Genomic DNA, 12139 nt, shown 5'->3' with positions numbered 1-12139 from the left:
GTTTGTTAACTCGTTTAATCCTCACAATGAACTGTCAGGCAATTCAGAGAAAAGCAAGTGGGGACCCAACTGCAATCAGAGCAATGCTAAGGGGAATCTGGGAGCAGATTTGCAAGACACAGTGCTGTTCTCCCATGGGGTAAAGGAGCCGGGTGGGATCTCCAATGTCTCAGTGTGGCCAGGAAAGTGGATTCCAGGAAGTGAAGCCCAGGCCAAAAGGCTAGGAGCTAAAGGTTCTGGACAAGACTAATGTTATAGGGTTAGAGACTTTTAAGAGACAATTGACATTGAGGTGCCTGGGTGGCTCAGTTGGCTGGGCACGTACCTTCAGCTCATGTCATGATCCTGGGGTCCTGGGATCAAGCCCCATATCGGGGCTCCCTGTTTGCTTCTCCCCCCACCCCCACCCCCGCTCATGCATTCTCTTTTTCAGATGAATAAATATAATCTTTAAAAAACAAAACAAAACAAACCCAATTGACATCAGTGTAGGGTAGGCCTTCATTTTACCAGCTAAGCAGTGGACGAGGTCTGATCCCTGTGAGAGAGAACAGTCCCCTAACCACACCACTTAACAAGGTGCCTCAAATCTGCTGAGAGAAGCCTATCTAAACCCACTTCCCCTCCTGTGAAGATGGCCACACCTCAGCCTGTATGACTTCCTGCCATCAACCCCAGGCAGAGCAGAGCAGGCAGGCAGGCAGGCAAGGTGCTCCTCCAGCAGGGCAGGAGCAGGAAATTTTAAGGCCTGAAACTGGTCCACCGTGGTCACATGGTTCACAGGGCTTCTCCCTGCAGCTAGGTGCCTGGAAGCAACAGCATCCATCCATGTAGCAGCTGGTGATTGGACGAGGGACACTGACCAGGCGAGGGTAGCAATGCCTTGGTGAGCGGATGGCTGCCGCAAGAGGCAGGCCAGAAGACCGGTGGAGCCAGCAGCCGAACAGGTGAGGCAGGAGGTAGCAGCCACCCTCTCAGAGGGAAAGGGACTAAGAGACTCAGCTCCCTAGGCCGCACATGTCCACGACGGAGGGCAAGGTACAGCCCACCCGGTCCGTTACATCCTTCGATTCTAAGGACAGCTTTACCTCGACATTCCGCACAGGTTGTTTTTCCTTTTCCAATTCCTAGAGTAATTTCAGCCCCCGATACCTCCAAAAGGAGGTGAACACGCAAAGATTGGGGGGAAGCGATGGGCTGACATTAATTGATAGGAGCGGCTCTGAGCAGTTCATGCTGCCTTATCTCTCTCTCCTTTGGATAGCGTGTGTCCGCCGGAGTCCGCGGGGTCGGTGATTAATAGGGGCCATCACTCACTGTCCAGGACGGCTGAAAGGCAGCAGGGAGGGGGCGGCCCTCCCCAGAACTGAGATAACAAGCAGCAGGAATAATGAGTGGTGTCACTCCACTTTTCATTTTGATGGAAAGTCATTACGGGAGTCAACGCCAGCGACAAAGAGCCATGAATCAACTGCTCTGCTATGAAATTAAAATCGAATTGCCGGCCACCCCCAACCCCTACCCTTCCTGGGAAATGGGGATGGGTAGGTGGCTGGGGAGAGGGGTGCTATCCTGGGGTGGCCTCTACCCAATCACGGTGCTGGCAGTTATGGGGAGGAAATGAACAGGCAGCTAGCTAGCAAAGGTGACAACTCCTGTCTCCACCTTGTTTATCAGACCCTTCCTCCCAAACCACATCTTCCCTCTGCCTGGAGGTAAGCTGTGATTAAAAGGAAAATACAGCTTTGCTTGGCTCCAACAAGGCTGCCACTTGACTACTACCCTTGGGCTTCTGGCCTGAGCAGGGCAGTCTAGCCTGGCCATGGACAGGAAAAGGGGCCCAGCCAATGGAGATCCCCAAGAGCCCCCTGCGGAACCACTTGTAGATACTAATCTGGGGCCCTGCCTGTCACAAGCAAAGGAGGGGGAAGTCCCTTCTCCCCCCTTGGGGCTCTGTAGGAACAGCCGGGGCCTTGGGAGCCCACTGGATCAAGAGCCCAGGCAAATAGGTACAAAGCCTTGATTCAAGGGCCAGAGAAACACAAACTGTCAGTAGTGAAGCAAGAGCCTCTTCCTTTTTTATTAAGTCCAACTAGATGATGAGAAGCCCCAGAAACTGTGGTCTCAGACTGAGGGTCACAGGGCCAATCAAGATAGCTTCTTGCCAAAGAGTATAGCAAGTGTCAAAGGTCACCATCGAGGAGATGGCTCCTTCACGTGGCTTTCCATCCTCCAATCCCATGGTCTCTGGCTAGGAAGGGCCCTGCCACTTCAGCCCAGGCTGTCTTCCCCTCCTGCCAGAAGGCTGGGAAGACGGGCAGGTGGATCTGTGGCGGCTGTCACAGAGAAGTTCCCATCAGGTTCACGGGGCGCCCACCGTACCTCTTGGAAATGTCAGCTTCGATCTGAAAGACAGTGATACCAAGTGGGTAGAAGCAGAGAGGCAAAGGTGCCTCGTTCTGTATAATCTGGGGGTCCTCCCCCTGGGCAGGTTTGCCTTTCCTGTCTTACCAGCTTCTGAAGCTCCTTGGTCTTCTCTAGCAGTAGATCTAGCTTGGGCTCCAGGGCTGCCTGCTCCTGAAGCGCTTCCTGCTGCTTCTGCACCATCAGCTCTTTCTTCAAAGCCAGCAGCTGGGACTGCTTCAGCTTTTGCTGGAGAAACCCCGTCACTCGATCCACATACCTGCGCGGGGCACTCGGGTTAAGCGTCTGAGGCAGCTGAGTAGCCTGAGTATCCCCATTCATCTGCTGGGAAAGGCAAAGGCAACCAAATCCCTGCCCAGCGACTTGGCCTCCACCCCCTTCATTCCCTCCCTGCATGGTTTATGGCTCCCATTTCTCCTGTCTTACTTGGGAAGCACAACCTGCTTGCATATGTCAAACCACCCCATCCTGCCCCAAGAGAACCCTGGATCCCAGCTGTGACAGAGCTGCCATGGAAGGCAGAGAAGAGTTCTGAGGAGTCATGGAGAAGGGGAACGCAAAGAGTCAGGGCTGCTCAAGATGGCGGCACCCCACATCACGCTCCGGAAGAGCCCAGAGTCAACAGGAAAGCCAGACCTTGGGGAGGCCAGGATCATAAACAGGTGTTGCATTCGAAGACTGGTGAGCCGGCCAATCAGGTCCTGTAGTGTTGATACCATGGTAACCATCTTCTCCTTGGTCTGGCCCTGCAGGATGGCTGGAGCTAGTTGGAACTGGCTCACAGACAAAATGTCTGCCTCCTCACTCATCTCCACGGCTCTCTGGGACAAGAAGATCTCGAGCTGAGGGCAGAAGAGGATCTGGTTGACACCAAGAAGAGAATTCAGAGGCTAAGCCCTCAGACTGCTCATAATGCAAGAATGAGATGTGAGGGCTAGACTCCTGGTGAGGAGGGATTATTTCTTCTGAACACTGTAATTGCTAGAAACTTACCAACTATGACGTGAGACCCTGAAGCAGCCTCCACCGCTAATCTCCCGCCCCTCCTGCTATCTCACTCCCCACCGCCCCCAGCCCTGGACACCTCTCCTTCTTCCCAACATGTGGCTCAGATAACTATAAACACAGAGATTTGACGGGTTCTCTCTGTCCCAGTGAAGGTATTTTCTCTCTGTGAGAGGAATGAGATTCAGGGAACAGGAATTCATATTTGAGAAGCCTGGACTAAGAAAGGGCTGGGAAGAATCTGGGAACCAGCCACATATCTTATCACTCTTATTCTAACCAGAGAAACTCCATCCTTTTGTCCTCCTTTGCCCTGGAGTCTAAGAGGAGCCTCTCTGAGCCTCTCTGAGAAAAGGGAACAGGTGAGGACTATGAACGCAGATAAGGCCCTCACCAGCCAGCAGGCCACTGGGAGGGGAACAGATGGAGATGAACACAAGCGGGAAGGGTCCATCCACAGAGGATGAAGGTACCTCCATGAGCTCATCGATGAACTGATTCCGGGTCTCGGGGTATTCGAGAAGTGTCAGGGCGTCTGGGCCCCTAGCAACACCTTCTGGAGCTGCCAGGAAGAGAGTCAGACAAATGATAGTCGCTGAGGACCAGAGAAAAAGACCCTCAACTTTGAGAAGTTCTGGTGGGCTAATACAGACAAAAACTCACTGCAGAAGCTACTTGATGTCTCACCCCAGGGTGGGGGGAAGGGTTACCTTTTCCCATTGTCTTAACTCGAATCACACACTACTTCCAACTGCCAGTCTGGAAGGAGGACCACAGAGCTGGCTTTAGGGCCTGGAAAGGGCCCCTCAGCTCTGTCGGCCACGAAGTTTCATCCTGCACCGCCCTCTAGTGGCTCAGATGGCCACTACATCCTCTCAGCTATTAGGCAGGAGGGTCAAAGTCAGACCTCCAAGCCCACAGCCCTTCTGGAACCTCCCATCAGAAAGGTGACCCACATTCGCTTTCCAAAAGTTAAGAGCTTCTAGGCTTGATTTTGAGAACTTGGGGCACCTTGTGGCTCAGTGGCTGGGTGTTGGCCTTTGGCTCAGACTGTGATCCCGATGCCCTGGGATCGAGTCCCACATCAGGCTCCCCATGGGGGAGCCTGCTTCTCCTTCTGACTGTCTCTCTCTCTCTCTGTCTCTCATGAATAAATAAATAAAATCTTTAAAATACCTTTTTTTAGAACTTCCGTTACTCTACTCTCACATCATCATCATGATTTTGAGAAAACAGTTAGATGTGTGAGCAGCCCAATCTTGGCAGTGCATTTTTTTGTTTCCAGAGACATAGGGACCTTTGAGCATCCACTCCTGCCAAAGCTACAGGGAGGAGGGCACTTACCCTGGGTTCCGGCTTCCAACACTGTGATCTGCAAAGCGGCGTCGTCTCCCCAGTCAATCCCATCACCTCCAGCTTCCTGGGTGGAAAGCAAAGAACCTCAGCAGGGTTGCAAGAATCTTCCCCAGCAAAGGGAGCCAGAATAAACCAAACCCTTGATAAGCTCAATATGCCTGCACATTTCAACTGTATGAAGGACTTGCAGCCACGTATGTTGCTACCCTCATCCCTGCTTAGAGTTACCACCTGCCAAGACCCCCACATACCAGGAGAAAAGGGGTCAAATGCCCCCTCCTTGGACTATACCTCGCCTGAGGTCTACGGGCAACATCTTTTTGTTTTTTAAGATTTTTTTTTTTAACTTGAGGGCGGGGGGCGGGGCGGCAGAGGGAGAAGCAGGCTTCCTTCAGGGAGTCCGACGTGGGACTCGATCCCGGGTCTCCAGGATCACACCCTGGGCTGAAGGCGGCACTAAACTGCTAAGCCACCGGGGCTGCCCACTTCAGGTAACATCTTTAAAGACAGACAACACTTCTCTCAACACCAAAGCAGAGATCACACAGCAAGTCCTCAGAGAGATGGGCTAAGAGGGCTTCCTAACCTTTGAGTCTGATTCCAGGGAGATGCCCCAGTCAATTCCAGCAGCCTGGGCAGAGATGCCAGAATCGGTCCCTTCGGCAGCCACTTCCACTCCAAAGTCGCCCCAGTCAATCTAGCCGGGGAAAAAAGTGTTAGCTTAGAGAAAGTGGGTGAAAAGAAAGGGGTGTGCCTCCTCAGAGGTCTCAGCTGCCCCTCTAGGGGGCGCCAGCACACTGTTGAAGGGCAATGGCTTGGGGGCTCCCTGAAGGACAGCACATCTTCAGAGAGTTCACAGGACAGGATTCCTAGTTCAAGGTCAACCAGATTGCTGAGCCTCTACAACGCTCATCTCTGCTCTGGCCTCAAGAAGCCTGGAAAAATAAAGGAGGGCCTTCTGGGCCCTTCCAGCTAGGGTCTCTCGCACTCAAATCCTACTTTCTTCCTTCTGGGACTCTGCACTCAGGTAGAGGTGGAGCTGTGGGGCATGAGGACACGGCTCTCGCCAGGTTTGTCTTACCATGTCTTCTTCCACCTGCTCAGGCAGCTCCTCGAGGTGGGGCCGCTCCACCACAGAGGGCTCTGTCCCCATTCTCCATTCGTACACCGTGGAGTTCCCCCGCCTCTGCACGAACCGCAGCATTGGCAGCACCTGCTCTGTAGGACTGCAACAGAGCACCGCCTGACGCTCCTGCTGCGCACACGTGAAGCCCACGCGGGCCTCCGGCCTGCGCCCCCAGGCCAGATGGGGGAGCTCCCACAGGCTCACGTGTGTAAACCAAAACTCAAAAAACGTGAGGTGGGAAAAGCACAAGTAGAGGAGACAGAACAGCCAAGGAAAATAGGTCAACTGTCCCCCTGCGCTGGAGAGAAACTAAGGTCCTTTACCTTTCACACACAAACCCCACACAGGCCTGGTACAGATCGATGGCTTCACCCAGGGCCTGAGCCCCTGCCCCAATCTCAGCCAGCTGACTCGGCAGGTCTTTCACCAGGGCCAGCAGTTCTCTTCGGACGTTGTCTCCCTAGAGAGGATGGGGGAAGAGGGCTAAGACAGGAGCAGTGGGAAGCACAGTGCAGCAAGCTAAAAAGAACACCCAAAGATTGAAGATGGGTGAGACACTGGCTCAGAAGGGCACAACTGGCCGAGAAGGGAGCCTCTCCCAAAAGCGAAGGGGCTGGGTTCAGGCCAACAGAGGCGCTAGGTGCCCTCCAGCTCACCGTGATGCCATACTGCTTGCACGAGTGGTAGAACTGCTCCCGCATCTCGGCAGCCCCCGCCTGGCCCTCCTCCTCCTTGCGACTATATTCTTGCTGCAGCTGCTGGCACTTGGCGATCTGCTTCTTCAGTGAGGGGATCTCATAGTTGACATTCCGAACCAGGAGGCTGGAGAGTTCCACTGAAAGGGGCCCAGGAAATTTACCCCAGATGCCCACACCCCGAGGCAAACATGCCCCTGGGACACGTGCAAATACACCCCGTGGCAGCAGAGAATGTGGCTTGGCCTCCCAGCTCCCCCCTCCCAGCCGTGGAACCTCACACAGTCATTCAACCTCGCTAATCCAATCCTGTTCTGTAACATAGGGACAATCATATTTACCATGAGGATTAAAAGAGAGAATCCACATAAAACATGAGTATAATTCCTTGCATTTACTAGGTGCTTGGTAAGTATGAGCTATTATTATTAAGACTTTGAGGAAACAGGGATCCCTGGGTGGCGCAGCGGTTTGGCGCTTGCCTTTGGCCCAGGGCGCGATCCTGAAGACCCGGGATCGAATCCCACGTCAGGCTCCCGGTGCATGGAACCTGCTTCTCCCTCTGCCTGTGTCTCTGCCTCTCTCTCTCTATCTCTCTGTGACTATCATAAATAAATAAAAAAAAATTTAAAAAAAAAAAAAAGACTTTGAGGAAACATACCCCAAAGTACCATAAGCCCTGTAATTATGCTCTCAGGCACCCAATGTGGCCCCTCTTCTTCCCAGTGGAGACTAGGGGTGCAGAGGAGGTGGGTCAGTCACCAAGAGGTCAGTAATGAGGACTTACACATACCTGCCAGGCCCGGCCTGGCCAATACCTACTACCTGCTTGGTCTTCCTCCTCCTCCCAATACTCTTTGGGGAACTTCTTTGCCCACCTGGTAAACATCTATACCCCAGCTTCTTCCCCCACAAGGACTGTGCCTCCTAGAAGCCTAGAGTCTCAGAACTCTTAGGAGTGGGCCGCCCCATGGACACCAGGCTTCCCAGGCTAGGCCACTTTACCTAGGTAGGTGTTGTCCTTCTCATACAGGGCTACAATCTCCTGCCAGTCCTGGGTGAGGATAGAAATAGGAAGTGAGCTGGAATGGCGCTCGGCAGCCACATACCAGCTCAAGCCCCGGGGGGATGCTCCCCTAGCCCTCGTATCACATCAGACACAGACCTCTTCTTCATAACACTGGCTGGACACCCCCACACACTTCCTTTTAAGAATGTGGCATCAACAAGCGCTCCCCAAAGCAGTAGGACTGAAAATGTAAACCCAGGCATAGAATCTACTTTGGAAAAAACTTTGGGGGCAAAGAGAAAGCTCAGGAAACAGTCTACATAGGCATCTCCACTGGACCCTTAGCGAGACCAGAGACTCTGACCCTGCAGCTTTGCCCACACTTGCCTTCATTCGCTGTGAAGAGTACCGGCCAAAAATATTTTTTGTGGAGGCTTCAGTGCCTTTGAGAAGGTCCACAATCCTTAGGCAGTGGAAGTAGTGAATGTCTAAAAAGCAAGGAAAAACAAAGACTTTGGGAATTCTAGTATCTTCCCCACCTACTCTGGGCACACGGCTAACTGATGAATATGCTGAGAACTTTAGCATGTATAGCTCTCCCCCTCAGCATTCTGTGTTGGAAGAAACTGGCATCTGTACCCCAAAAATAAATCTCTCTCTAGGGGTCAGCCCTACAGCTAAACAACAAGGGGTCGGCTCAGCTGATATCCAGTGCTCCAGGAAAGAGGGGCTCTGGTAATGTAGCCCAGAAGCACTCACAGGATCCAGAGAGCAGCTGGGCGATCTCCTCGCTCTCTGGCATGTCCTGGATGGCAGCATTGATCTTCTCTCGGATGGTCAACACCAGACTCTGCCATTTCAGACTGCAGTGCCTTCTGTCCACCAGCCAGTCTGTGTGAGAAGCACCCACATCACAGCATTCCCACTGACACAGCCAGAAGCCCACCACTAATTCAGGTGAAATATGCTAAGACACTGGCTAAAAGTTATATGTATATTGGTTAAGGTGCAAGCATCATGGGAATAAAGAGAGGCTCTGGAACGCCTGGGTGGCTCAGTGGTTGAGAGTCTGCCTTCGGCTCAGGATGTGATCCTGAGGTCCTGGGATTGAGTCCAGCATCAGGCTCCCGGCAGGGAGCCTACTTCTCCCTCTACCTGTGTCTCTGCCTCTTTCTTGGTCTTATGAATGAATAAATAAAATTAAAAAAAAAAAGAGAGAGAGAGAGAGAGAGAGGCTCAAAGGGACCCTTGGGGTTAAACAGACCCCACCGCAGCATGACCCCAGGATCATGACCCGAGCCGAAGACAGATATGAGCCACCCAGGCGCCCCATTGTATGACTTTTATAGAGCAACTGCCTCCACGCAGGGATAAAGAAAAACTTTAAATTGGTCCTGACATCAAAGTGCCACTTTTGACCACTCTAAATTCTCCATAATATTTTTGCTTCCATGGGTAATTATATCTTTCTTACTGACAGAGGATGCTTTCAACTTCCACTTCCTCAGGGCTGGGATTAACCATGACAATGGAAAATACAAGATGATTATGCCAAGTACCGGATGAATGAACAACTGTAAAGCCCCTAATACCTGCAGCGCCCTAAGGACTAGGTAACACTGGTACTCTCAACAGTGAAGAACTGCCTGGCACCACAAGAACACCAACGTGACTGACCTCCTGGACTCTGGGCCCAGATCTGTTTTTAGGAGAGGGTGTGGGTGGATGAGAGCCATGCATGTTTCCTCAGTAGGAGACAGCTAAGAGCTAGGTTTTGTGGTCAGATGGTCCTGGCTTCTAATTATTAACCCCCCCCCTTTTTTTAAGATTGATTTATTTATTTGAGAGAGAGAAAGAGAGAGCATGTGAGCGTGGGGGGGGGGCGGGTAGAAGGAGAGAGAACCTTAGGCAGACTCCCCATTGAGCACAGAGCCCAACATGGGGCTTAATCCCACAACCCAGAGATCATGACCTGAGCCAAAATCAAGACCCTTAACTGACTGAGCCACCGAGGCGCCCCTAATTATCAACTTTAAGTCTCTCAACCATTCTGTGTGTCAAGTTTCCCCACATATAAAATGGAGATAAGATATTGAACACAAGAGAGAATGGAGTACTGTGCCTGGCATATGACAAGGACTCAATAAATCCAAGTAAAATATGCTCATTTTTACAATGTCAAGTGCCTAAAACAGCACCTGGTAGAGCAAAGACTCAACGAATGGTTGTTGTTTTCCTGGTCCTTTTCATAGCCAATGACAAGTTCATGCACCAAGAGTGCACAAGTGCTTAAGAACTGGGACAAATCTGAATTTGTCTCCGTTATGGGGACACCTGGGTGGCTCAGTGGTTGAGCATCTGCCTTTGGCTCAGGGCCTGATCCCAGGGTCCCGGGATTGCCTACATCGGGCTTCCCATGAGGAGACTGCCTCTCTCTCTCTTGAATACATAAATAAATAAAAATATATTTAAAAAAAGAAGCTCCAGGGCAGCCTGGGTGGCTCAGTGGTTTAGCGCCTGCCTTTGGCTCAGGGCATGATCCTGGAATCCCGGGATTGAGTCCGAAGTCGGGCTCCCTGCATGGAGCTTACTTCTCCCTCTGCCTGTCTCTGCCTCTCTCTTTCTCTCTCTCTCTGTGTGTGTCTCTCATGAATAAATAAATCTCTTTAAAAAATTTAGAAAAAAAAGAAGCTCTATGACGTGGCCACTGCATAGAACTCACTAAATAGTCCACAGTAGTGAACTGAGAACCCTGCCCTTGTTAACATACCTGCCAACTGATCGAACACTGTGCTCTCACACTAGTTTTCAGCTATATCCCCTCTGCTGTATTCCTCTGAAACCTTCAGAAAGAAAAACTCTGTAGATACAATAGAACTAGAAGGGGATGAGGTAGTCAGATGTCATTTTTTTTAAGGATTTTATTTATTCATGAGAGACAGAGAGGCAGAGACACAGGCAGAGGGAGAAGTAGGCTCCATGCAGGGATCCCGATGTGGGACTCCATCCCGGGTCTCCAGGATCAGGCCCTGGGCTGAAGGTGGCGCTAAACCGCCGAGCCACCCGGGCTGTCCTAGTCAGACGTCATCTTAATGACAAAACTGACATCAAATCCATTAATGCAATTAGCATTTTACAATCCAGGAGTAGTGCACTTGCCTGGAAGGGTCATATATGAGGAGGTCCTTACCTGGCTCTGAACTGAGGAGGTATTTAGATCAGATATAGACAGCAGGAAGGTGGCCTGGCCACTAAAAGGTCTTTGTTCCCAATTGGGTCTATGTCCCTCTTCCTCCTAAAATCAGGGGAAGATGGAAGCTTTTCTCTTTAAAAAAAAAGTGGGGGGGGGGGAATGCCTGGGTGGCTCAGTGGTTGAGCATCTGTCTTCAGCTCAGGACATGATCCTGGGGTCCTGGGATCGAGTCCCACATCCGGCTCCCTACAGGGAGCCTGCCTCTCCCTCTGCCTATGTCTCCACGGCTCTGTGTCTCTCATGAATAAATAATTTCTTTTAAAAGGAGGGAAGTTTTTTCTATACAAAAAGCATAGACATTGGAGTCTGACAGACTCGAACTCTAACTTCCTATCTGCCACTTAGTAGCTGACCATCTTTACAGTAAGCCACTAATCTGGGCCTGATGATTGACCGCACGTGTCATGATGTTATACGGTGGAAGCCGAAGGTTCAAGTACAGACTATGAACGGTTCCTTCCCGCTCCTCCGAGCGCGGCAGGCAGACGCGGCTGGGAGCAGATCACCGCGAGTGGTCAGCGCCCCAGCAGGGGCCTTGGGGCATCGGGGCTCCCGGCTGTCGGCGACAGGCAGCAAAGGGCAGGGCCTCCCCCTGGCAGCCGGTTGCGCGGGGCGTCCCCTCCTACCGAGCAGCTTGCTGGTCTGGATGTCGATGGGCACGTGCTGATGGTCCTGGTGGGAAACACGCCGGGGAGCGGGGCGTGAGCGCGCCGAGGGGGCGTGCCACCTGCGCGCTCGGTTCCGGGGCCCAACCGCCGCCCTGCGGGGCCAGAATGACGGGCCCGGGGTGGGGGGCGCGCCCGGGAGAGAGGCCGGCGACGCGGGCCAGGAACTGACGGGCCGAACTCAGCCCGGGTCCCCGGAGCAGCCCCCCACAGCCCCCAGCTCCAGGCCCCACACCTGCATCTTTCCTCCACTTCCGCTTCCGGCTGGCGACCCACGCCAGCCCCACCTACAACCAATCCCGCGCGGGGCTAGCGGAGCCTCTGTTTAGGCCGGAACGCGCCTCCTCCGGCCACGTAGCCACCTTCCTCCGAGCCAATCGGGACGCGCGCTCCTCCCCTGGCCACAAGCCCCACCCACCTCGGGGCTCCGAATGGCTGAGCCCGGAGAGGCGGGAGGACGGGAGTCAGCCAATGGGAGACGCGAGGCGGGCTGAGGGCTGGAGAGGGGCGGGGCGCCGAGAAAAGGCTGCAGGGGCGGCGAGCTCGCGGCAGGGGGCGCCCGAGAGCTGATACCCGCCGCTTCCGGCTAGGTGGCCGCCGAGCCTC

At 53.0% G+C, this 12139-nt stretch overlaps 1 protein-coding gene across 1 annotated transcript; it reads right to left on the bottom strand.

Moving 5' to 3' along the window:
- Nucleotides 1-2047: 2047 nt before the first annotated feature.
- Nucleotides 2048-11875, bottom strand: CDK5RAP3 (CDK5 regulatory subunit associated protein 3). Its single transcript, XM_055334776.1, has 14 exons — nt 11769-11875; nt 11495-11540; nt 8375-8506; nt 8003-8103; nt 7612-7660; nt 6568-6746; nt 6235-6371; nt 5867-6011; nt 5372-5482; nt 4774-4849; nt 3903-3991; nt 3061-3266; nt 2512-2683; nt 2048-2405 (listed from the first exon to the last, which is right to left on the bottom strand). Exons 1-14 carry the CDS (start codon nt 11772-11774, stop codon nt 2340-2342), a joined length of 1515 nt encoding a protein of 504 aa, XP_055190751.1. The 5' UTR covers nt 11775-11875; the 3' UTR covers nt 2048-2339.
- Between the last annotated feature and the right edge of the window lie 264 nt (nt 11876-12139).

This window comes from Nyctereutes procyonoides, unplaced genomic scaffold (assembly GCF_905146905.1).
Source record: "Nyctereutes procyonoides isolate TBG_1078 unplaced genomic scaffold, NYPRO_anot_genome, whole genome shotgun sequence".
Taxonomy (NCBI): Eukaryota; Metazoa; Chordata; class Mammalia; order Carnivora; family Canidae; genus Nyctereutes; species Nyctereutes procyonoides.
The sequence above is the reverse complement of the archived record's forward strand: the minus strand, read 5'-3'. Positions and strand labels throughout refer to the sequence as shown.

Bases quoted from the DNA above. Each gene is read 5' to 3' on its own strand.
- CDK5RAP3 (XM_055334776.1), bottom strand. The intron at 4,850-5,371 runs GTTAGGAAGCCC...CTTTCCACCCAG, and splicing joins CCCTGGAATCAGACTCAAAG to GAAGCTGGAGGTGATGGGAT. The intron at 3,992-4,773 runs GTAAGTGCCCTC...TCTTCCTGGCAG, and splicing joins GTTGGAAGCCGGAACCCAGG to CTCCAGAAGGTGTTGCTAGG.